The sequence below is a fragment of the Narcine bancroftii genome, chromosome 9 (genome assembly GCF_036971445.1).
Source record: "Narcine bancroftii isolate sNarBan1 chromosome 9, sNarBan1.hap1, whole genome shotgun sequence".
Taxonomy (NCBI): Eukaryota; Metazoa; Chordata; class Chondrichthyes; order Torpediniformes; family Narcinidae; genus Narcine; species Narcine bancroftii.
The window spans coordinates 71,477,259-71,499,381 of NC_091477.1; the positions used below are offsets into that span (position 1 = coordinate 71,477,259).

At 37.3% G+C, this 22,123-nt stretch overlaps 1 protein-coding gene across 4 annotated transcripts in view; it reads right to left on the reverse strand.

Moving 5' to 3' along the window:
• Positions 1 to 22,123, reverse strand: part of pask (PAS domain containing serine/threonine kinase) — a 90,651-nt gene that overhangs the window by 23,102 nt on the left and 45,426 nt on the right. For 3 of the 4 annotated variants that reach the window (XM_069896410.1, XM_069896409.1, XM_069896412.1), the window contains exons 8-12: positions 21,838 to 22,022; positions 17,509 to 17,680; positions 12,937 to 13,026; positions 11,308 to 11,476; positions 388 to 1,679 (exon numbers count right to left, since the gene is read on the reverse strand). In XM_069896410.1, coding sequence (XP_069752511.1) covers positions 388 to 1,679; positions 11,308 to 11,476; positions 12,937 to 13,026; positions 17,509 to 17,680; positions 21,838 to 22,022 — 1,908 coding nt within the window. The remainder of the gene's footprint in view (positions 1 to 387; positions 1,680 to 11,307; positions 11,477 to 12,936; positions 13,027 to 17,508; positions 17,681 to 21,837; positions 22,023 to 22,123) is intronic. The other variant, XM_069896411.1, reaches the window with a different exon arrangement.

Here is a 22,123-nt window from a genome sequence, read left to right on the forward strand (position 1 = left end):
CTAGTTAATGATCATTCATATTCCCAGAATCACAGTCTTTAACTGAATATGTTTAGTTACAATTTATCAAGTGATTTTTTTTTAAAAAAGTAATCAGTTGGATGCAAGAAATGGAAACAAACTAGATAAACACTTTTATGCACATATATGCAGTATTTAGTACAAGTGGATTTTATTTTAAAAAACAAACATACGTTAGGCTTTCTCGCAACAAGAATTTTATACTCTGATTTATAGCAAGCTTGTACTGTGACCCTATTATGCAGTGTTCAATATGACCTATTCCTCAAATGACACAATAGGACCCAACAATGATAGTAATAATGTATACAAGGATTTTAATATTCATTACAGGAACATTACATCTTTAATGTTAAAATTACTTACATAGTCTGGAACCATCCCTGTGATAGCAATTTCCAGTATAGTTTCCCTCACCAATTTCATAATCGGCCTTTAAAGAAATCTTTCTGTTCAAGTATCTTTGGGATTTTGGTGTTGATGTTGCATGGCCCTTCAGTTTACCCTTATTTCCCACAATTTCCAGAAAAGAACTGTGCTTCAATGAGTGTTCAGTGGCACTTATTTCACTACTACACAGGTCATCTTGGCTGTAAATTGATCCATCAGGCAGAGCAGTGGTCACATTTGAATAAACAGATGATGGTCCTGTGCATTGACGAGATAGGTTTTTACTTTGGAAACAAGTAGGTGAACTAAATTCTTTCAGAGGAGCCATTTTACTTTTCCCAGGTTCTGATTCGAGGTTCAAATTAACCATGCAAGGTGATGGAGTCCTGAGAAGTTCTGAGGTTGTGCAAGAAGTGCCTGAATGATCGATAGAAGCAAGTTCAGAGTCACTGCTGAGGTCCAGGTCTTTAAGACCATACAATATTTGATTTACATCAGCCTCTGGTTGGTTTTCAATATTTGGGCCACACCTCACTAGTTTCCTTGCAGATAGATTTACTGGAGGATTTAACTTGCCTGAAGAAATCACGTCATGACTTTCTTTGTAGACAGTGGTTTGCTCTTTGTGGTTTTCAGATGACAGCTGAAGTGCATCAAAGACTTGTTGCTTCAAAGCTTCTTCATCAGCCACATGTACTTCATGACATCTACCATCAAGACAATTATGATGTGCAATTTTATCTTCCTCAGGTTTCAGATGAATTTTGCAAGTGCAGATCCTATTACCAGGCAACTTTTCATCTAGGGTAGGAGTCCCCAGGGAATCACAGATATTGCCATGATGTTCAAGAAGTTTGCTTTCTTGTTTTGAACAGCCCATTTTTTCTCCTGACAAACTGGTTTGGTGACTGGAAAGGAGCAAAAATGGGTTCAGAATTGATGAACTTGGTATTGTGCCCACACCTTCACAGCAATGACAGAATACTGCTGATGCCTCAGAGACTGGACAATATCCACACACACTAGCAGAGCTGAGTGCCACAGATGAGTCCTTTGCAACCAAAAGCTTCTTGGGTTCCTCAGGATTTACTTCTTCAAACGAAGATGAACATTCATTTGTTTGTTTAGAACCAGCCTCAGTAATGGATGGTGATAAAAAAATTTTGTTGGTCGCACTTTCCAAAATCAGCAAGGGATTACTGTTCTCTTTCACATGCTGAAGTTGCTTCACTTGGATCTTCATTTCATTTGTGTCATCATTCCCTGGCCTGAAATGACAAAATGTTATCGAAATAGGTGAATCATGTTGAACAATAAAGTTATCTTAAGATTGAAATGTTATCATTTTAAAATGACAAGAGCAAAATACCACACAAAGTAATTCACCCATTTTGACCAGAAATTGGGTTGTGTGGAGAGGGTTAAACATTTTCCTTTAACTTCTGTGCATTGGGAATGAATCCAAGCCCTCCACATGGGATGAAACTTATTTTTTAAAATATTTTCATTAATTTTGATTAGAAAGCAGAAAAAACATAAGTACAAAAAACAATTGTGGAGTGTTAAGTGGAAATAAAAGATTACATCATTAAAAATGATACAGAAATCATAATATATATCCACAATTCATAAACATATTAATCCCAATAAAAGAAAAATCCAAGCCCCATCCCTACTTTATCAATGTTATATATTAAGCATTGTTAATACTTAAAATGAAAAGAAATAAAGATCAAGCATTATTATATCATATTAAAGTCGAAGAAAATGACTCATAAATGGCCCTCACAGCATTTGAAATCTTATCCGAATTATTAATTGAATAACGAATCTTTTCCAAGTTTAAATACGACATAATGTCTCTCAGCCACTGAGCATGAGTGGGCGGGACAGCATCTCTCCAACTAAGCCAAAAGAAAAGCAAAGGATAGAGTTCAATATTTAATGGAGTGCCTTCCTGTTGTTCCAAAAAGAGCAACCAAAGGATATGGTTCCAAATTTATAATAAGAATTAAAGATAAGGTAGAGAAGACATCTCTCCAGTATTTTTTCAGTCAAGGACAAGTCTAGAACATACGAATTAAAGAAGCCTCTCCTCTCTTACATCTATCACAGCAAGAATTTATGTCTGGATAAAAATGTGATAATATAGCTTGGGATATGTGCACCCTATGTACAACTTTAAATTGTAGTAAACAATGACGAGCAAATTGTTATCGACCAACTTAAAAATTAAACCCCAAACTTCATCTGATATTGAAAGGTTTAATTCCCGTTCCCAGGAATTCTTAATTTTAAATAACATAGTAACTTAACAAATAATAGATATTAAATCTTTATGAGAAAGCTGCAAAGTTCACATCAGGAATTCCAGAGAAATCAGAAATCTGAGATTGAAGAAAATGCCTAATTTGCGAATATCTGAAGAAATGAGTTTTGGGCAAATTAAACTTTTCAGAGAGTTGTTCGAATAATACAAAGCTGTTGTCAATAAAAAAGATCTGTAAAACATTGAATACTTGCTCTCTGCCATTCCTGAAAGACAAAGTCATGTAAAAAAAGTTGAAAAAAATTAGATAAAATAAGACTTAGAGAAAAATTGTGATGCACTATCAATAACTCAAAAGACTAGAAGTTTCCTGACTGATAGGCTTTTATTATCATAAACAGAAGGCATGTCTCATGTTGCTGACCAGAGACCAGAGCTTGTTCTGAGGGAGGGAATATGGCGGTTCTGCCTTTATTAGAGGAATCAAGGGGGAGGAGCTACAGGTACAATCAGCAAGGGGCGGGCCAGCCACACTCCTACAAACATTATTAACAGTGGTTCCACCACATTTACCCCCTCTTTTAAAAGAAGTCCAGTGGGGTGAAGTGGGTTCCATGTCCATCACGTTCAATCTGTCCTGTGGGTCTTGTCTGCCTTTGTGACCATGAGTGGGGTGTCTAGCAACTGAACTGAGACAGTTGGGGCAAGGGCTGGAATAGGGTGATGTGGTATGCTGTGGGGTGGGGTGGGGGATGTCGGCCAGATTCCAATGCGTGCCAGATCCCAGACAGTGTCCTTGTGCCCATCTAGGTACGTCACATAGGTGTATTGGGGGTTGGTGTGGAGGAAGTGGTCCCTCTCAACCAGTGTGTTGGAATTATGGTTTCTCACATGCTTCTGGTGCAGGACTGGCCCTGGGGACATCAACCAGGATGACAGTCCCGGATGCAGATTTCCTGAGGAAGGGAAATAACCTTTCACGTGGGGTGGCATTGGTGGCGGTGCACAGGAGGGATCTGACTGCATGGAGCGCTTCGGGGAAGAGCTTTTGCCAGTGGGAGATAGGCAGGCCTTTTGACCTCAGGACTAGGAGGATGGCCTTCAAGACAGTGATCCAGCTTGTGGTGATATCTCTGGCCAGCAGATATTGGCACAGCTCATCACTCATGAAGGAGGACCCCCAGTGCCTATGAATATAGCAGGAGTATCCAAACAGGGTGAAGAGTTTCCGCAAGGCTTTAATGACAGTGGCAGCAGTCATGTCCAGACAGGGAATGGAAAAATAGAAATGCGAGTACATGTTGTGGTTCAAAGAGGGCAGGGGCTCCTTGAAATCCATGCTCAGGCACTCAAGGGGGCAGGTGGCCTTAATCAAGTGTGACCTGTCTGGCGAGAAGTATGCACGCTGCACAGACTTGGCAGTTTCTGATCATTGTCCTGATGTCCTCAACCAAATAGGGGAGGTCACAGGCTTTGATGAAATGGAAGAACCTGATGAGGTCATTGTGGGAGGCTTGTAAATGGTCTACCTATGCACTGGCTCAAGTCCCTCGAGATAGGGCATCCAAAGGCTCCTTGAGCTTTCTGGACCAGTACAAGATATCATAGTTGTAGGTGGAGAGTTTGATTCTCCACCTCAGAATCTTGTCATTCTTGATTTTACCCCGCTGCTTATACTGAACATGAAAGCGACTGCACGTTGGTGAGTCAACAGGGTGAATAATTTGCTGGCAAGTTGGTGCCTCCAGTGCACCAACTCCTCCTCCTTCTTGATGGAGGAGTGCTGGATCTCTGGGCTCTGGAGGGTGCAGGAGAAAATTGCTGCAGATCTGCCTGCCTGGTTAAGTGTGGCACCCAGGGAAAAGTCAGACACATCCCTCTCCACCTGGAACAGGGTGGATTCATCCACAGCGTGCATCATAGCCTTGGCAATATCATCTTTGATGTAGCTGAAGGCCTCATGGGCCTCTGCTGACAAGGGAAAAGGAGGTGGCTTTTTACGAGGGGATGGGCTTTATCCACATAGTTGGGGACCCACTGAGCATAACAGGGGAAAAACTTTCAAGGTGACATGTGGTCAGGATCGGGGGCAATAACTCCATTCTCCAAATTGCAGCTGAGTTTAGCCAGGTGTGATTATCGGAATACACATTTATTTTTGTTGTAGGTGAGGTTAATACTTTGGCTGTCTAGAGGAATTTTCAGAGGTTGGCATCATGGTCCTGAAAATCATGGCCAGCAGCCTGTGCTCATCCAATGTTTGGTCTATCTCCCTCTAGAAGAAGGGGACTCTCATAAAGTGGTAGAAGCAGCTATCCACCTCGAACGTGGTATACCGGCAGTCTTCCAAGTGGATAGGGAGCTGATGGTATGCCAACTTTAGGTCAATGGTGGAAAATACCCAATATTTGGCAATTTGGTTTACCATGTCAGATAAGCGAGGGAGGGGTTATGCGTCCAGTTGTATAAACCTGTTAATGATCTGACTGTAGTCGATAAATATTTGGTGTTTGTCCCCACTCTTAACCACCACTACCTGAGCTGGTACTCGGTTCGATGATCCCCTTGGCCAGGAGCCGTCTCACCTCTGATTTAATAAAGGCCATGTCCCCAGCACTGTGTCACCTGCTCTTGGTGGTGATGGGCTTACAGTCGGGTGTGAGATTGGGTTAGGGTTAGAAATGAGAGAAATCCGGTAGGTGGAGACCCCACAATCAGAGGAGAGGGCAGGCAGTTTAAAAATTGTCGGTTGTAGACCGTGAAGCCAGGGGGATATGGAGCCCATCGTATTCCAGAGTGATGCTCTTAAGGTGGCTCTGAAAGTCCAACCCCAGTAGTATGGGTGGACAGAGCTGTGACAATCACAAGGAGTTTTACATTTTTGTACTCTGGGCCATGCACAGTCAGTGTCACTACGCAGCTGCCGTGGCTCTCTACCATGGAGAGGCCAATGGAGACTCAGTAACTCACTGGCCTCATTGTGAGGGAGAAACACTGCTCCGTGTCAGGGTGGATGAAGCTCTCCATCCTCCAGCTATCTAAAAGACACCTCATCTTGCGCCCATTTACCTAAATGTCTATCATTAACTTGGCAAGCTGATGAGGCTGCTTTGGTTGGGTGACTGAAGTGAGAGGAGCATCGCTGTCTGATCCGCTGTCGTGACTTCTTGTCTGGTAAGATGCCGTGGTCCAACACAGCGGCCCCCATGCGGTGCTGCAGTTGTTTGTCAGAAGTGACATCATCCAAGACAGCAACCCCCACAGACAAGATGGTGGTGTCCCTCTCTGCCTTCAGTCAATGCTGCTTGGGTTAGAAGATTGCTTGGATTTGCATACCTTCACATAGTGTCCCTTCCTCTCGTAGCTGAAACAGACCACGTCCTTCACCAGGCAGTGTTTCTAGGGGTGCTTTGTTGGATGCAGAGGTAACACTTCAGGTGCTTGCTGGCAGCGGCAGCCGTATTCAGGCCAGGACGCGAGGCAGCCTACGATCCCATGTCCCAAGATGGTGGAGTCTGTGTTCCCCATGTGGCGGCCCCGTTAATGGCTGAGAAAGAGTCCACATTGCAAAGGGCTATTTCCAGAGTTTTAGCTAGTTTAATGGCTTTCTACAGCTTCAGCTCACCCTGTTCTAGCAGACACTGACAAATGTAATCCAATCTGATGCCTGCTACATAGGCAACTCATGTACTGATACAGCCTTGTAGCTGCAGGCCTGTTCAAGGTTTGGCAGGACCCAAAGGTAATCATCGATCAACTCCCTGGGTTGCTGCTTACACATGACCAGGTATTGGCCTTTCAGAATGTCCATTGCTTTGGTGAATGTATTGCAGACTCTGATCATTGGGTAAACGCAGTGCCTGACCCACAAGAATAATAAGTGCAGCTTGTCTGCATTGGATTGAATGATCGCTGTGGAGGTCTGCAGAAACACGTCCATTTCCAGCCTCTGATCTCAGCAACTTATCCATTCTAAAAAAAAAATTATGGTAATAAAATTGATGCACTATCAGTAACTCCAAGGACTTGAAGTTACCTGGCTGATAGACTTTTATTACCATAAACAGAAGGCACATCTCATGTTGCTGGACCGAGACCGGAGCTTGTTCTGGGGGAGGGGTTATGGTGTTTCTGCCTTTATTAGGGGAATCAAGGGAGAGGAGCCACAGGTATAATCAGCAAGGGGGGCCAAACAGTATTAACAATGGTTTCACCACAAATTGTAAAATCCCAAATGTTTTCTAAATTGTACCCATATTCTTACAGAATGCTTAACAATAGGATTATCAATTAACTTAGTTGAAAGAAGTGGAAGATCCAAGAAGTGCTAAATTGGAAATATTTTTAGAAAATTCAATTTCACTGCTACCAATAATGGGTGGTCATCACAATTATAAAAATGTAACCAAAATGCAAGGCAACATATATTGACTGCCCAATAATAAAAGCTGAAATTAGGTAGCACCATGCCTCAATTTCTTTTAGATTTTTGCAGATATACTTTATTTAAATGAGTGTTTACCCTTCCATATACAAAATAATATATTCGAATCAAAAAAAATTTAGGGATAAAAATTGGTATTGATTGAAAAAGATAAAAATTTGGGTAAAATATTCATTTTAATGGAATTAATATTAACAACCATTTTGTAAAAAACTAACAAAGTAAGGAAATTTTCTTTAAAAAGATGTTTATTATTCGAGTAATTGTAGTGAATTGATTTCTAACAATCTTAAAAGGAGAACTAGCATACAGTAATGATGGTGTGTTCAAGGGAAAAAGTTAACTTTTACACAAATTGAATCTATAACCTGAAAACTGAAAAGGTTCATCTGTATGAAGAGAAACTTTATGTTCAATTCCCTTGCTCCATATCTCTGAAAGATCCTTATACTCATGAAATGCAATCGCTAGGAGCTCAATAGCCAAATCAAAAAGTAGTGGACTTCAAGGGCACTCTTGACGAATATGTCATTGAAGGTTAAAAGGTTGTAACTGTTGTAAGTTGGTAAGAATTGAAGTAGTAGGGCATGAATGCAATATAATCCATGTAATGAAACCAGGACTAAAATTTTAAAATTTTCAGATCTTGAAGAAATACAACCATTCTACCCAATCATTTAGTGAAAGAACACATTCAGGAGCCTTATTAGAAGGCAAATAAAAATATTCAATAAGCAACATATTAAAATATTAATACTAATTTTTAATAAAACCTGTCTGATCTTCAGAAATAATTAATGGTAAAATATTCTCCATCCCATTGGCCAAACCCTTAGCTAGAATTTCAACATTAACATTCAATAAAAAAATTGGTCTTTAGTTGGAGCATTCGGTTGTATCTTTATCTTTCTTCGCTATAAGGCTTCATTAAAGGATCCTCGAATTTTACCCTGCTTGAATGAGTCAGATAACACCATACCCAAGGGAGGCAAGGGCAAATTATTTGAAGAACTCCACGAGAAACCTAATCAGGTCCTGGAGACTTTCCAGATTGTAATGAGAAATCAACAACAACTATTTCCTTCTGCAATATTGGCTCATCTAATCTAATTTGATTCTCCAAGGAGATCATGAGAATATATCACCGATCTAGGAAATTCATCAAACTATTATGTTGAGTAGAGAGAATAAAACTTTCTAAATGTATCATTTATTTCCGAATGATCTGCAGTAATGTTACCATTATCCTTACAAATCTTTGTAATATATCGCTTAGCTCCAATCCACTTAATTGGTTGGCTAAAATCTTGCCAGATTTATCACTATGACAGAGTATATAGATATGTTTTTAGGAGATAAAGTGTGAAATTTTTGTTTGAGTAGGTTACAGACAAACACTTTAAAACAGATCTTATTTGAAATACTGGAGCTCTGCCTAATGCTAGACATATCAGAGCCTCAGAGCTTTTGCAAGAGTTTTGAAGAGTGCTCAAGAGACTTCACTAATGGATTGTTGTTTACAAAAGGGAACAGATGAAAGAGCATGTTGGAGCTGCTGTTTGGAAGAGAGTTTGCTGTTCTAAGAGGGTCATGCAGTTTTGCAAGCAAAGAGAGTCAAACAAGCAGAGAGAGAGAGATCGAGAGAGAGAGAGAGAGAGAGAGAGAGAGAGAGAGAGAGAGAGAGAGAGAGAGAGAGAGAGAGAGAGACAGCAGCTGGAACAGGACAAGTTCGCAAGCTCGTAGAATGCCCCATTTTGGAAGAAGGCCTGGTCAAAGCCCTTGCGTTTCATGCAAGAAGAGGACTGGCTGTCTAATGTTTCACTTGGAATAAGAGAAATAATAAATGACAAATATAAAAATACTTAAATATAAAATTTAAGATGACAACCTCTTTCCTATGTATTCTTTTATTGTTTATTTTTCTTTTTTCCTTTTACTTTATATTATGGGGTGGGGAGGGTGGTAGAAAAAAGGGGAAAAATTTCACTATGTACATTTTAATGATGAATGTATAAATTATTATTGTAGTAGTTCACAGTGAAATATTAAATAAATAAACAAAAAAAAAGAAAAACAAAAGGACAATCTATGGTGACCTGAAGAAAGAGGTTATCATCTGGAGAACTCTGGAGGGGCAAGTTTTGTCAGCAAGACACTGGAGTGGCTGATTAAAAAGGAATCAGTTGTGGATGCCCTGGAATAACAAATCTCTCTCTGAAAACCAACAAGAACCTTCCTGAGTGGTAACCATTTACCTTTCAAGCACCAAAGCCTGGTGAACTTTATAAATGTTAAATTCTGTGCACAGTATAAGAATTGCCTGCAACCTGTGAACTTGGAGGAATGAGAAGTGAGATTGAACTGTGAACCAAAGAACTTTTCTGAACTTACACACGCATTACATATATGTGTGCTTAGAATTAGAAGGGGGTTAAGTTAGGTTAGTTAAGACAATAGGGATAAGTTAAAGTCTGAATCTGTTTTCATGTTTAAAGATAATTAAAATCAAATTTTGTTCACCATTGTCTTGGTGAAAATCTATTGCTGCTGGGTTTATGGGTCCTCTGGGTTCATAACATCACCATGAACATAAAATTGATTCTTGGTCTCCAGAAGTTGACATTTAATATGTTGAAAGAAGATCAAATTTAGCTTTAAGTTCAATTCACTTTTAATATAATTTCAGATTTTTAAGTTGAGCATATTGTTCATCTATTTGTTTAATTTAATTAATTCTAATCTTTCTTTATTGGTCTTCCTTTTTTTTTTAAAATTAACAGTGTAAGAAATAATTTGTCCTCTAAGAAAGGCTTTCAAGATATCCCATACAACCAAACTGGAAGCTTCCAATGAGACAGTGTCAAAAAAGTTATCTGCTCATTCATAAATTTCACAAAGTCACTATTTGATAGTAAAGCTGAATTGAAATGCCAATGTCTTTTTGCTTGAGAAAAATTATTGAAAATCATTGATAATATAACAGGGGCCTGATCCAATATTACAATACTATGGTAATCACAAGAACAAGTTACTGGGATTAATTATTAATAAAAAAATAATCAATCCAAGAAAAAGTATGATGAACATGTAAAAAAAATACTGATAGTCAGATGAATAAGTACAGCAAACATCAGAAATACCATAATCTGCTTAAAAAAAATGAATTAATGAAGCAGACTTACTTAATGTGGCAGAGTTAACAAATGTACAATCTAAAACAGGATCTAACCAACAATTAAAATCGCCACCTAGGACCAGAGAGTATAAACTCAAGTCCAGCAAAGAAGAAACATTTGATGACGCTTTAGTCTCATTAACAACCGCATAATACAACATCTGCACACTAACTGGTAAATGCACATACGCACAACTTAAACTAGTCGCACTCAAGTCTTGTTAGTCATCCAAATGCAAGGGTAGCGTGAAAATATATCAGTGTTGTGGAAAGTGCCCTTAAATAAATTGAAAATATAAACTTGAGAAAGTGCATTCTTTTCCAAGACCAGATTCCATTTGGTTTCACAATAAATCACAAACAAAAAAAGCTCTGAAATTAATCTTTGAATCAAAATAACCTTGCAGAACCCTTGTAAATTTATAACCTACACACAAACAAAAGCTAGTCCAAGAAATTTACTTTTCTATCCTTTCATTTTAATTCTTTTCAACTCTTTAAAATAAGATGACAATTAACTACATATACTGACAGCCTATTCAGTATATTCCTTTCTATTTACTTGAATCTCATTAATTTTGTGCCTGGAGCAAGAATCAGATTTCATAATTTCAAAAGATGTCATTATCTTTTGTCAGATTTTTTTTCTTGACAATAAATTCATCAGTTGTAATTCTTGGCCACACTTTTTTTGAAAGTACAGGAATTTGCAGGTATTTTTCAACAGCAGAGAGAGTTCTTGTGATTGTTAAATTTAGCACTGACAGCTCTTTATTTTAATTAGAGTACATTGTGAAGTAATTTCCTAAATCTCACTTCCACTCTGTCAAGCTACGAAATATTAAAATAACCAAAATTTCTCTAAATGAATCTGATCAAATTTTTAAAGCAGCTTATAACAAACATTTAACCCTGTATAGATGACAACATTAAACAAACTCCAGCAAGCTTTAGTTTTACAATCCTAGTTATGTAGTGAGTTTGTGGTCATACATCGGATCATTTTACCTGCTGAAAGGAGTTGAGGTGACTTTCGGAGAAGACGTGGTGGAGGGCAGGCTTCCATCACTGTTAAGCCTCAAATTGGTTCCAGTAAATATTGGGATACCTGGATCTATTCCAGAGTTTTTTTCCTGAAGTACAAAAGCTCTATTTCCAGCAACCAACAGATAGGAATCTAAATTAAAAACCATACATTGTAAACACTAACACTACAATTCTAAGTTAACAGCACATGAAATGATAGTTCCTCAAATAAATGCACCACAGGTATTAATTATTTATTTACTGATACATCTTCAATATATTTCTTGTGTATTATAAAACCTTTAAAATTACAATACATTGATTCATAGTTCATATTTTCTTAGTTGACCAGTGCAAAATAGTTCATCATTTACACTACCCATTATATGATGTAATTTTTCTAACAATTCTCATCAGGGAATTACGAGACTGAGCAATTAAATATTGCTCTGCACTTAAATAAATTGAATGGAAAAAAACAGTACCAATTTAAATGTTAAAACACTATTTCTCATCTCTCAAACTTCTTTAATTGTCAATCTTATGCAATGGTATAGAAATGTGTCTAACAAATGGTTTAAAGTTTCCAACAAAATTTCATTCTGTCAACATGACAATTTGTGAGAAAGATTAGAAGGTAAAACAGGAGCTAATGTACATTGTTTAAATTCAATTGGGCAATACTTATCAAATGACAATTGCTGGAATAGCACATTTCACCATACAGTAACTTATTTTCTAAAGCAAGATATAAACAGGCAGAGACCTCTTCCAACAAGGCATGAATAAGGAATGACTGAGTATCCAGTATGTATTCTCACAGAATATAAAGTTTACACACAATAATTTGGCTACATAACAATTAATTTTTTTGGGTCAATTTAAAAAGAGAACTTGAGAATCCCTTCATGCTCTGTGTGCAAAGAACTCTGCGACAGTTGAAAGGTAGAAATGCATCAGCTAATTTTCATGTACAGTACTAAGGATCAATTGAAAGCATGATGGCTTTATCCACTTTATATGCGATGAGTCGTGTTGTTTCAGAGATAAATATTAGGAAAGAACTTTAGGGAGAAGTTCATTGCTCATAAGTTTAAAAATTATGCCTGCAATGCTTAGTTGTACTTGGATTCCTGACAAGACCTCAGTATAACATCTAACCCAAAAGACAACCGTTTGGCATTTCCTCAAAACTGCACGAAAGGGTTATCCTATGTTTTGTTGAGGAGTGGGCACCAACTCTGAAATCGATGCACAAAAGAGTCATGGCTGATGAATATATATTTTTGGAGGAAAGATGGGACCAATAAGTTGCACCAAAGTTTTAATATTTTTTCGATTGCATTAAATTCCAATTCCACACGGTTAGTGTAGCAGTTAGAGTAATACTGTGACAGTGCCAGCAATCTGGGTTCAGGAGTTTGAATGTTCTCCCCATGTCTCCGTGGGATTTCCCCAGGAGCTTCGGTTTCCTCCCACTATTATATTGTGCTGTGCATGTTTAAAACAAAAAAGCTCATGTCATTACAAAACTTCTATCTGAAAAGTGATGTGGCACATCTAATTTAACTCCCATTCCTCCCCACACCAATCTTATTCAGTGCATTGTACCTTTTTTCACAGGACCAGATACTGCTGAGAGCTTATTAGACATCTTGATGTCACTGTAAAGTGGGTTTTTGTCACCTGAATCATCCTGGTCTTCTCCATATAAATATAACCATTCCAAACACATCACAAAAAGAAAAAAAAAGAAACATCAGTTTGTAAGAAGCAAGTTTTATCATCAGAGAATGATTCTTACGACATAGAATGCTACAGCACAGAAAGAAGGACATTTGGGCCTTCTAGTCTGTGCCGATCACCATTACACTAGTCCCACTGACCTGCTCCCATTCCATAACCCTCCAGACCTCTCTCATCCCAGGTATCTAAATTTATTCTTAAGATCAAACCTGCATTCACCACACCAGATGGCTGCTCATTCAACACTCCCACCACTCTGAGTGAGAACTTACCCCTAAACCTTTCCCCTTTGAGCTTAAAACTATGACCTCTTGCACTTATCTCCCAAATCTAAGTGGAAAAAGCTTACTCACATCGACTGTCTATATCTCTCATAATCTCATAAACCTCGATCAAATCTCCCCTCATTTTTCTTAAATAAGTCCTAACCTGTTTAATCTTTCCCTGCAACATCTTAGTAAATCTTCTCTGCCCCCTCAACCTTGTTGATATCCTTCCTGTAATTTGGAGACCAGAAATGCACACAATATTCCAAATTTGGCTTCACCAATGTCTTAAATAACTTCAACATAAAATCACAACTACTATACTCAATATTTTGATTTATAAAGAGCAAGATGCCAAAAGCTATTTTAAAAAAAACAACCCTGTCTACCTGTGACGCCACCTTCAGGGAACAATATTTCTGTATTCCCAGGTCTCTTTGCTCCTCCACACACCTCAGTGCCCGACCATTTAGTGTGTATGTCCTACCGTGGCTTCCCCTTCAAAAATGCAACACCTCACACTTATACTCCATCTGCCATTTTTTGCCCCATTGCCCATTTGGTCCAGATCCCTCTGCAAGCTTCAAAAACCTTCCTCGCTGTCCACATCGCCTTCTATCTTTGTGTCATCAGCAAACTTGCTGATCCAATTTACCACATTATCATTTAGATCATTGATATAGACAACAAACAACAATGTTCCCAACAGATCCCTGAGGCACACCACTAGTCACAGGCCTCCAGTCTGAGAAGCAATCATCCACTACCACTCTTTTCTCCCACACAGCTAATTACAAATCCACTTTTCAACCTCTCCATGGATACCTAGTGTCATAACTTTCTGAACTAACCTCCCATGTGAGCCTTTTCTTCATCTACCTTCTTGATAACCTCCTCAAAAATATCTTCAAGATTCATTAAACATGACCTATCACACACAAAACCATACTGACAGTCCTTAATCAGCCCATGACTGTCCAAATACTACATATCCTATCTCTCAGAACTCCTTCCAATAAATCCAATGATGACAAGCTCACAAGCCTATAATTACCTGTCTTATTTTTTTAAGCTTTTTTTTTTAAAAAAAGGGACAACATGAGCTACCCTACAATCCTCCAGCACCTCACCCATGTGATATTTCTGCCAGGGCTCCGCAATTTCTATCTTAGTCTCCTTCAAGGTCAGAGGGAATATCATGTCAGGCCCGGTGGGGGGGGTTTAATCTACCTTTATTTGCTGTAAAGCAGCAAGCATCTCCTCCTCTTTAATCTCTACATGTTCCATGCCACTACTGCTGGTTTCCCTTCCTTCCTTATACACTCTCAGTTTCCTGAGTAAATACTGATGCAAAAAAAAAAACTGTTTAAGATCTCCCCCACCTGTGAGACTCCACACAGACAACCACTCTGATTTTCTAGACGACCAATTTTGTCCCTTATTCCTTTTACTCTTAATACATTTGTAGAAACCCTTTTCGGGTTTACCTTCACATTATCTGCCAAAGCAACCTCTTCTTTTTGCCTTCCTGATTTCCTTCTTAAGTATTTTCTTACAATTTCTATAGTCTCCTCGTATTCTCATTTGCTCCTTTTTGCCTATACTTGCTATACACCTCTCTCTTCTTCTTAACCAGATCGCCAATATCCCATGAAAACCAAGGTTCTTGTTGCCTTTTAACATTGTCTTTAATCCTGATAGGAACATGCAAACTCTGCACTCTCAAAATTTCACCTTTGAAGGCCTTCCACTTACTGAACACATGCTTGCCAGAAAATAGCATATCCCAATCCACTCTTTCTCGATCCTTTCTCATTTCCACAAAATTTGCTTTCTTCCAATTTAGAATCCCAACATGAGGATCGCTCATCCTTTTCCATAATTAACTTGAAGCTAATGACATTATGATCACTGGATCCAAAATGCTCACCTACACATACATCTGTCACCTGACCTATCTTGTTCCCTAATGGGAGATCAACTACTGCATTGTTCTTCGTTGGTACCTCGAAATATTGATTCCAGATTCTTATTCTTTGCGTTCTCAAGTTTACAACTACTGTTGCTGAAATTTAATCAAAGCAAGTTTCAGCGCAGACCAGTCAAAGCACTTTGAAATACTTCAAAATCCAGCAGTATTTTGCATCACAAAATATGGCAAGTTTCAAATGTACTGTATTCCCAACTCAGCACTTTCCATCATGTCTACTTAATGCCATGCCAGTTATTAACTGAAAGCAGAATAGCCACACCTTCTTAGAGCCAAATCTTTGCCTTAGTGCATTTCAGCTCCTGTGAACAATTGCAAATAGATATCCCCCACTTTCTGAAAGTTCACTTTACATCACTTTGCTTTTATGAAAGACTGACATTTGTACCTGTTTTCGCTAACTGAAAGAAATCCGAAAAGGATTTTTGCTTTTTACAAAAAAAAAAATCACATTCAACGTTTCTTTGCAGCAAAGTGAAGTAATCTAGGAACTGAACGTGAAGAATTTACGTGAGATTTTCACTATGATTGACAGTGTTGCAATGATTTCAGAAAAGTATGACTTTATTTTTGAAAGAGCACAAAGGTTTATATCAAGTTTGCAGGAAGTTTTGAGTGCCAACAAAGAACTGCAAGATAGAAAAAGGCATGAGCAGTCAAGCATACTGTCCTATTTCAAGCCTTTCACATCAGCTACAGCAGACAATGATTTTTGACCTTTGACATCAAGGCAGGCAGACACAGAAGGTATTGGCATTAGTGTCCAGCCAGCCCTGACGGATTCAGACGACGATGAGATGTTAATACAGTAGATGACTCTCTTCCTATGTCTCCTGCACCCCAGTCTCCTGTACCTCCTACCACTCCAACCTCCAATGACTCAGCCCAACATACCATCATCACCAGTGTGTTTACTGTCTTCCTGATTCTGGCAAGTGAATCTACACTGTACATACATTATTTATGATACCATTGCTGCTTTTACTATAGGTTTGTGTTATTTTAGATTGTGTTATTTGATATGATTTGGTAGGTTATTTTTTGGGTCTGTGAACACTCAAAAAATTTTCCCCATGTAAATTCATGGTAATTACTTTTTCGTCGTACACCATTTCGGCTTACGAAAGGTTTCATAGGAATGCTCTTCTTTCAGATAGCAGAAGAAATCTGTATTGCTGCTTGGCATTTTGATACACAGAGCAAACATTGTCAGATTATTATGGCATTGCAATTTACCTTGTATTTGACCATAGAGTAACCTGGCAAGAAACCAGCAAATTTACAGATGACCACAGACACACTCTTAAAAATTAAGATGAATGAAATGAAATTCAATCAGGAAATGATACTTTGGCTGTTTAAAATATGACTGGAGCAAATATTTAGTAACTGATGTATTCCCAAGAATAAATTTTGCTGTATCCTTTCTACTGCACAGACAAACCACCTACCAAATTTGAAAATTCTTTAAAACACAATAGCCCAGTCCAAAATTTTGATAGTCAACCATATTTTGCAGTGCCTTCTGCAGAATATGCCACTGATCAACTGCAAAGCAAAGCTCTTTACAAAAATTGTTGGAATTGTGAACTGCCTTTTGACAAATAATAAAAATAGAATTTCCTTTACACAATTCATTATTAAAGCCAAGATGATTCACGTTGCAGATCTTTCTAATATTAGTATAGAACTAAAAATTAGATTGTCACTAATATATGGAAGATTCTGGCAAAAGCAACTGATAACATAAATACTCAGTACGATTTGTTTTAAAGCCTTCACTAACAACTTATAAACATCCAAAATGTTGACATTCTGCATAAAATAATATCCATTATTTTAAACAATATAGAATTAACATCACTCAGTCAAATTAATACCTTTAATCTAGCAAGGCAGCAGGTTTCCTGACAGTTGCTTGCTTTGAGCCAAAACAACCATTTGTGGCAGACACTTAACGGTTTACATGGAATTCTTCAAAAGTCCCAGTGTTTTAAATCAATTTCATTGTAATATAATGTTCTCAAATTTTAAATAAATAATTTATAGTTGCTGGCGTCATCTTCTATATTTAGTTAGCAATGCAACTACTGCACTAATTACAACAGCAAAGTAGGAACAGGGCAATAATTAGCATTGAACGAGAGAGGCAAAGAGCAAATACTACAATATTCAACATACCTGGCATGTTGTCAGATAGAACTGTGTAACTATGGCACCCTCCTTTACTTGCCTCACCATTACGACACACTTCAACTTCATCAGCTTCATCTTCCAGAGGAGGTAATGGTAGAAATCCATCATCTATTGGGTCCATGTAGTCATAGAAACCAGGAATTAAAAATGTGATGTTCTAAAAAAGAAGCTTCCATATCAAAACCATGCAATTCAAATAATGATTTTGCTAAAATATGATTTAATATTTATTTAATTAAAATAGTATATTTGGGGTTAATATTATTGTTGAGAAGTGAAAGATTTTCGGAGAAGCTGTCTACTATTTGTAACTAATACTAAAAAGCAGAAAATTTCACTGCAGGAAAATACAGATATATTTGCTGGATTTAAAATAAATCAAACTACAAAGCAATTTCTTGATTTTTTTCAGTGAAAACCAAGCTGCCGGTTTCATTCTGGTGAAGATCAAATATTTCAAACAAAGTTTCCACCACTTTGAGCAAATCAGAAAAAATATGGTAAATTAAAAAGAATTATTAATGTTAAGCACCCTAAGCTATGGACAATAATATTTTGATGAGTTGCAATAACAAGTTGTAATGAGGTGCAATATCAGGTAGTTTACTTGTCACCAATTTAGTTTGGCAATTCTCTGAAATTGAATTGTTTGTAACCTTATTATACAAGACTGACATCTTCAGGCAATGTAGCCAGTCTTGATGATGGTGTGGATATTTCCAACATTTGTTCATCCATTCTTGTTACTTCCTGGCTGACTTCCCTCAAGCTTCTCCCAAATTAGAGCACCCAAAACACACTAAATGGTAGTAACAGTCATATCTTATAAGTAAAGAAATTATTTATCATTGATGCTGTAGATTGAAGTAAATAGAAAACAAATGATAAAACAGTCTCTGTTTGACCAAGATGTAATAAGAGATATGCCATGGAGATCCTTAGTGGGACTACAATTTATATAAATGGAGGATTTGTAGGAGCAAAAAGGAGGATCATTTGATCCCCATCATTTTTTTTTTAATTATTGTATTAAAATGTTTCCAAACATGCAATTAATAATTATACAATAAAAGTATTCAAACTGAAGAGATATTCATTCATTATGTGATGGTTATAACCTCTCCCTTTCCCTCCCTCTCCCAACCCCTCAGCCTCTTAATATATGCATATGAAAAATTATATAGTATAAAAAGGAGAAGAGAAAGAAATAGCATAGCATCTTGGATTGCCTGGAGTATCACTCTCCCAGCACATTGGAATTCAACAGATTTTATATGAACATTTTCATTTTAATGAAAAAAGTTAACACAGGATTCAAGAGGCTGGAAAAACATTTCTCTATATTTATACCCAAAATTTGTGTATACAGGCTCCAAATTTGCAAAAATATTTGGTATTAATTTCTCAATTTATATGTAATTTTCTATAATGAGATTTAGCTTTGGATTTCTGCATTCCATCTTTTACAAGTCCAATTTCCAAGTCACTGCAATACATTCCCTCACTACTGTCAATGCTATTTTAACAAAATTCATTTGATATATTGACAATTTTAGTTTGGGTCTTGTTCCTTCTATGTTTCCCAATAGAAATTAATCTGGGTTTAATGGAAATAGTATACCTGTAACTTATTCCAAAAAGTTTCGTAAATCCACCCAGAAAGGACATGACCAAGTTGAATGTACAAAAAGGACCTATTTCTTCACCGCATCTAAAGCATTGATCTGATATATCTGATTTCATTCTATAGAGTTTCTATAGTGTTAGATATAGCTGATGTAAAAAATCATAATGTAAAATATAGATTAGTTCAATAAGTGTTTATCATGCTATCTTGACAAAGATCTAACCATCTTTGCTCATCAATTATAATATTCAGATCCAACTCCCATTTCTGTCCAGATTTATGCACTCCCTGTTTATTAGTTCATTTATGCAATAAAAGACACAATGCAGAATTAATTTTTTTGTATTTCCTCTCCTAATAATGCTACAAATGGGTCATTGATTCCCCCATCATTTTATTCAGGGACCTGCTTACTTTTTGCTCATACCATGATGAAAGGGTCAGTCCCAAAACGTAGGTTATGTATCTTTATTTTTACATCAAGAATGCTGCATGAATTGCTGAGTTTCTCTCACATTTTTATGGAAACTAAAATCACAGCATCTACAGACTTTCTTGTTTAATTTATATAAATTCTTGGACAAAGGCAACAAAGGGTTGCTTTATTTGAGATAGATGAGGAAGTTGTGAAGGGGCACAAGACGACAACAAAAGGATATAGACAGGTTTGTGGATAAGCAATGAACTAGCAAATGGAGTACAGTAAAAGCAACCGGTAGTCTCAAGCAAAAAATTGCAGAAAATAGCTAAAAAAATACAGAAGTTTAAAACTGACATGCCTCACCGTTATTTTGCCAATCCCGCAACACATAATCACAAGCAACCAGAAAATTTATTTTTCCGACATTTATCAATCCCTATAGGAACCAGATACCAGGAGTTTTATTGTACAGGTATATCCCATTTCACAAATATTCGCTTTATGAAAATTTGGTTTTATGAAAAAATCTACATTAATTTTTACAAAAGAATTTAAATAGATTTTTGCTTTTATGAAAATATCCTTCAATAGTAGTGAATGGGTCTTCGTTTTACACCATTTCAGCTGACGAAAGGTTTCATAGGAACACGAGTTTCATAAAGCGGAGTATACCTGTATTTGGAAAAAGGTGACATGGTCCATTTTGTCTTGACAATAGTTGAATAGAATTCTGGAAATCCCAGTGTTTAATATATTATATTTCTCATTTTCATCTGACACAGGAAACTTTTGAACTCAAGTCTATGCCAACTCTCAGGATAATACCCATCACATTCTGCCTCTTATTTCCTAGTATCCTATTCTCTTCCACATAACCATCAGCTCCACCTGGATTCTTCCACTACTCATTTGCTCTAGAGATGATTTACAATAACAATGAACATGTAAATCTAATTATATGCAAAATCCATGCAGAGAGCACCAGAGGGAGAACTGAATCTTGGTTAATGAAGCTGAGAGGTAGAAGCTATGACATCATGCTGCAGATAGTACTGCTGTCTCACAAAGAGCAAAGTGCAGTAATTACCAAGGCCAACAGAATGGTAAAGGTAAAGGTTCCATTATTGTCATGCAATCCTACATATGGAATGGAACATGCCCATAATTCTAACTCATCTACCGCAAAGCAGACAGAAAGTCGAGCACCCCTCACAGAAACCTACAGCACCTGATGTTCCTAGGCGGTCTCTCCTCCAAGTATTGACGAGTCCTGATCCTGCTCAGATCCCGAGATCAAACAATCTCGGGCATATTCAGGCTGTTAGGTGCTATTATCACTGAATACAAAATTAACAAAGCTCTTAATTAGTTTAATAGGGCTTTGATGAAAGCATATGTACCTAAAGTACTGTGCACAGTAGTAGAATCAATATATAAGTAGGGATGTTACTATATTGGAAGTATTTAAGGGAAAGTTTACTCAACTTGCACCAGCAATGGACTGGTTGCATCACAAGGGAAGACAGGACATTCTAAACTTTTATCTGTTAGAAGTTAGATGAAAGAGATCTCATTTGAAACAGTTAAGATCATGACAAGTCTTGACAGGATTGATAGAGAGATTCTCCTCTGATGGGAGAATTTACAATCAAGGATCAGGAGGGGTCACCCATTTAAGACAATTGAGGTATAATTTTATCTACTGGAGGCTCAAATGTCCTGGGAATTTTCATTCTTGAAATATAGTGGAAATAAAGTCTGAATATTTTTAAGACAAAGAAAGATGAGCAAGGGATGAAAGATTATCACAGGCATGGTTACTACATTTAGCTAGATCAGCTAATTAAATGGCTCAGAAATGGCCTACTCATAATTCAAGTTCTTAAGTATCAATCACATGTTCACTAACTCAGTTTTCAAATCCTTCAGTCTTTCCCTCCTAAATCACTTCCAACCCTGTAATTGCCAACATTACTAATCTTTTAATCTCTCCATTATTCATGACTATGCTTTCAGTTCAAGGCCACAAAGACTGGTATTTCTTCCTTACCTCTCCTGATGTTTCTTAAAAGATGCTGCTTTTGCTCTCCTTAAATGACAACATTAATTTATGTTGATGATTTTCTACAATGTGACTTGGGGGACACTCATACTTCTTTGAAGTGTCTACATGAAGTTGTTGCTGGATTGTTTGAAGAATATTAGAGTAGATCCTCTGGTAAGCACAAGATTACCCATCCCCTTACTAAACATTTGTGGACCTTACCTTGCCCAATAACTGTGTTTTCTCATAGCCAAACAACATGAGAGCAAAGTTATTATTCAAACTGTGAATAGCTCCATTAGGCAGAAGAGTGATCAATCCACTGATGGTAGTGAAAACCCACAGAACTCCTGAGAAAACCATCTTCATATCTATGATTGCTCGATTCATACCATCCTGGGATTCTTCTGAAATAAAGTCAAAACACAGGTCGTAAAAACAAACTACACCTGCACCATAAAATTATGAATGATTAAAAAGTATTTGAGGATTTAATAAATTAGTGGTA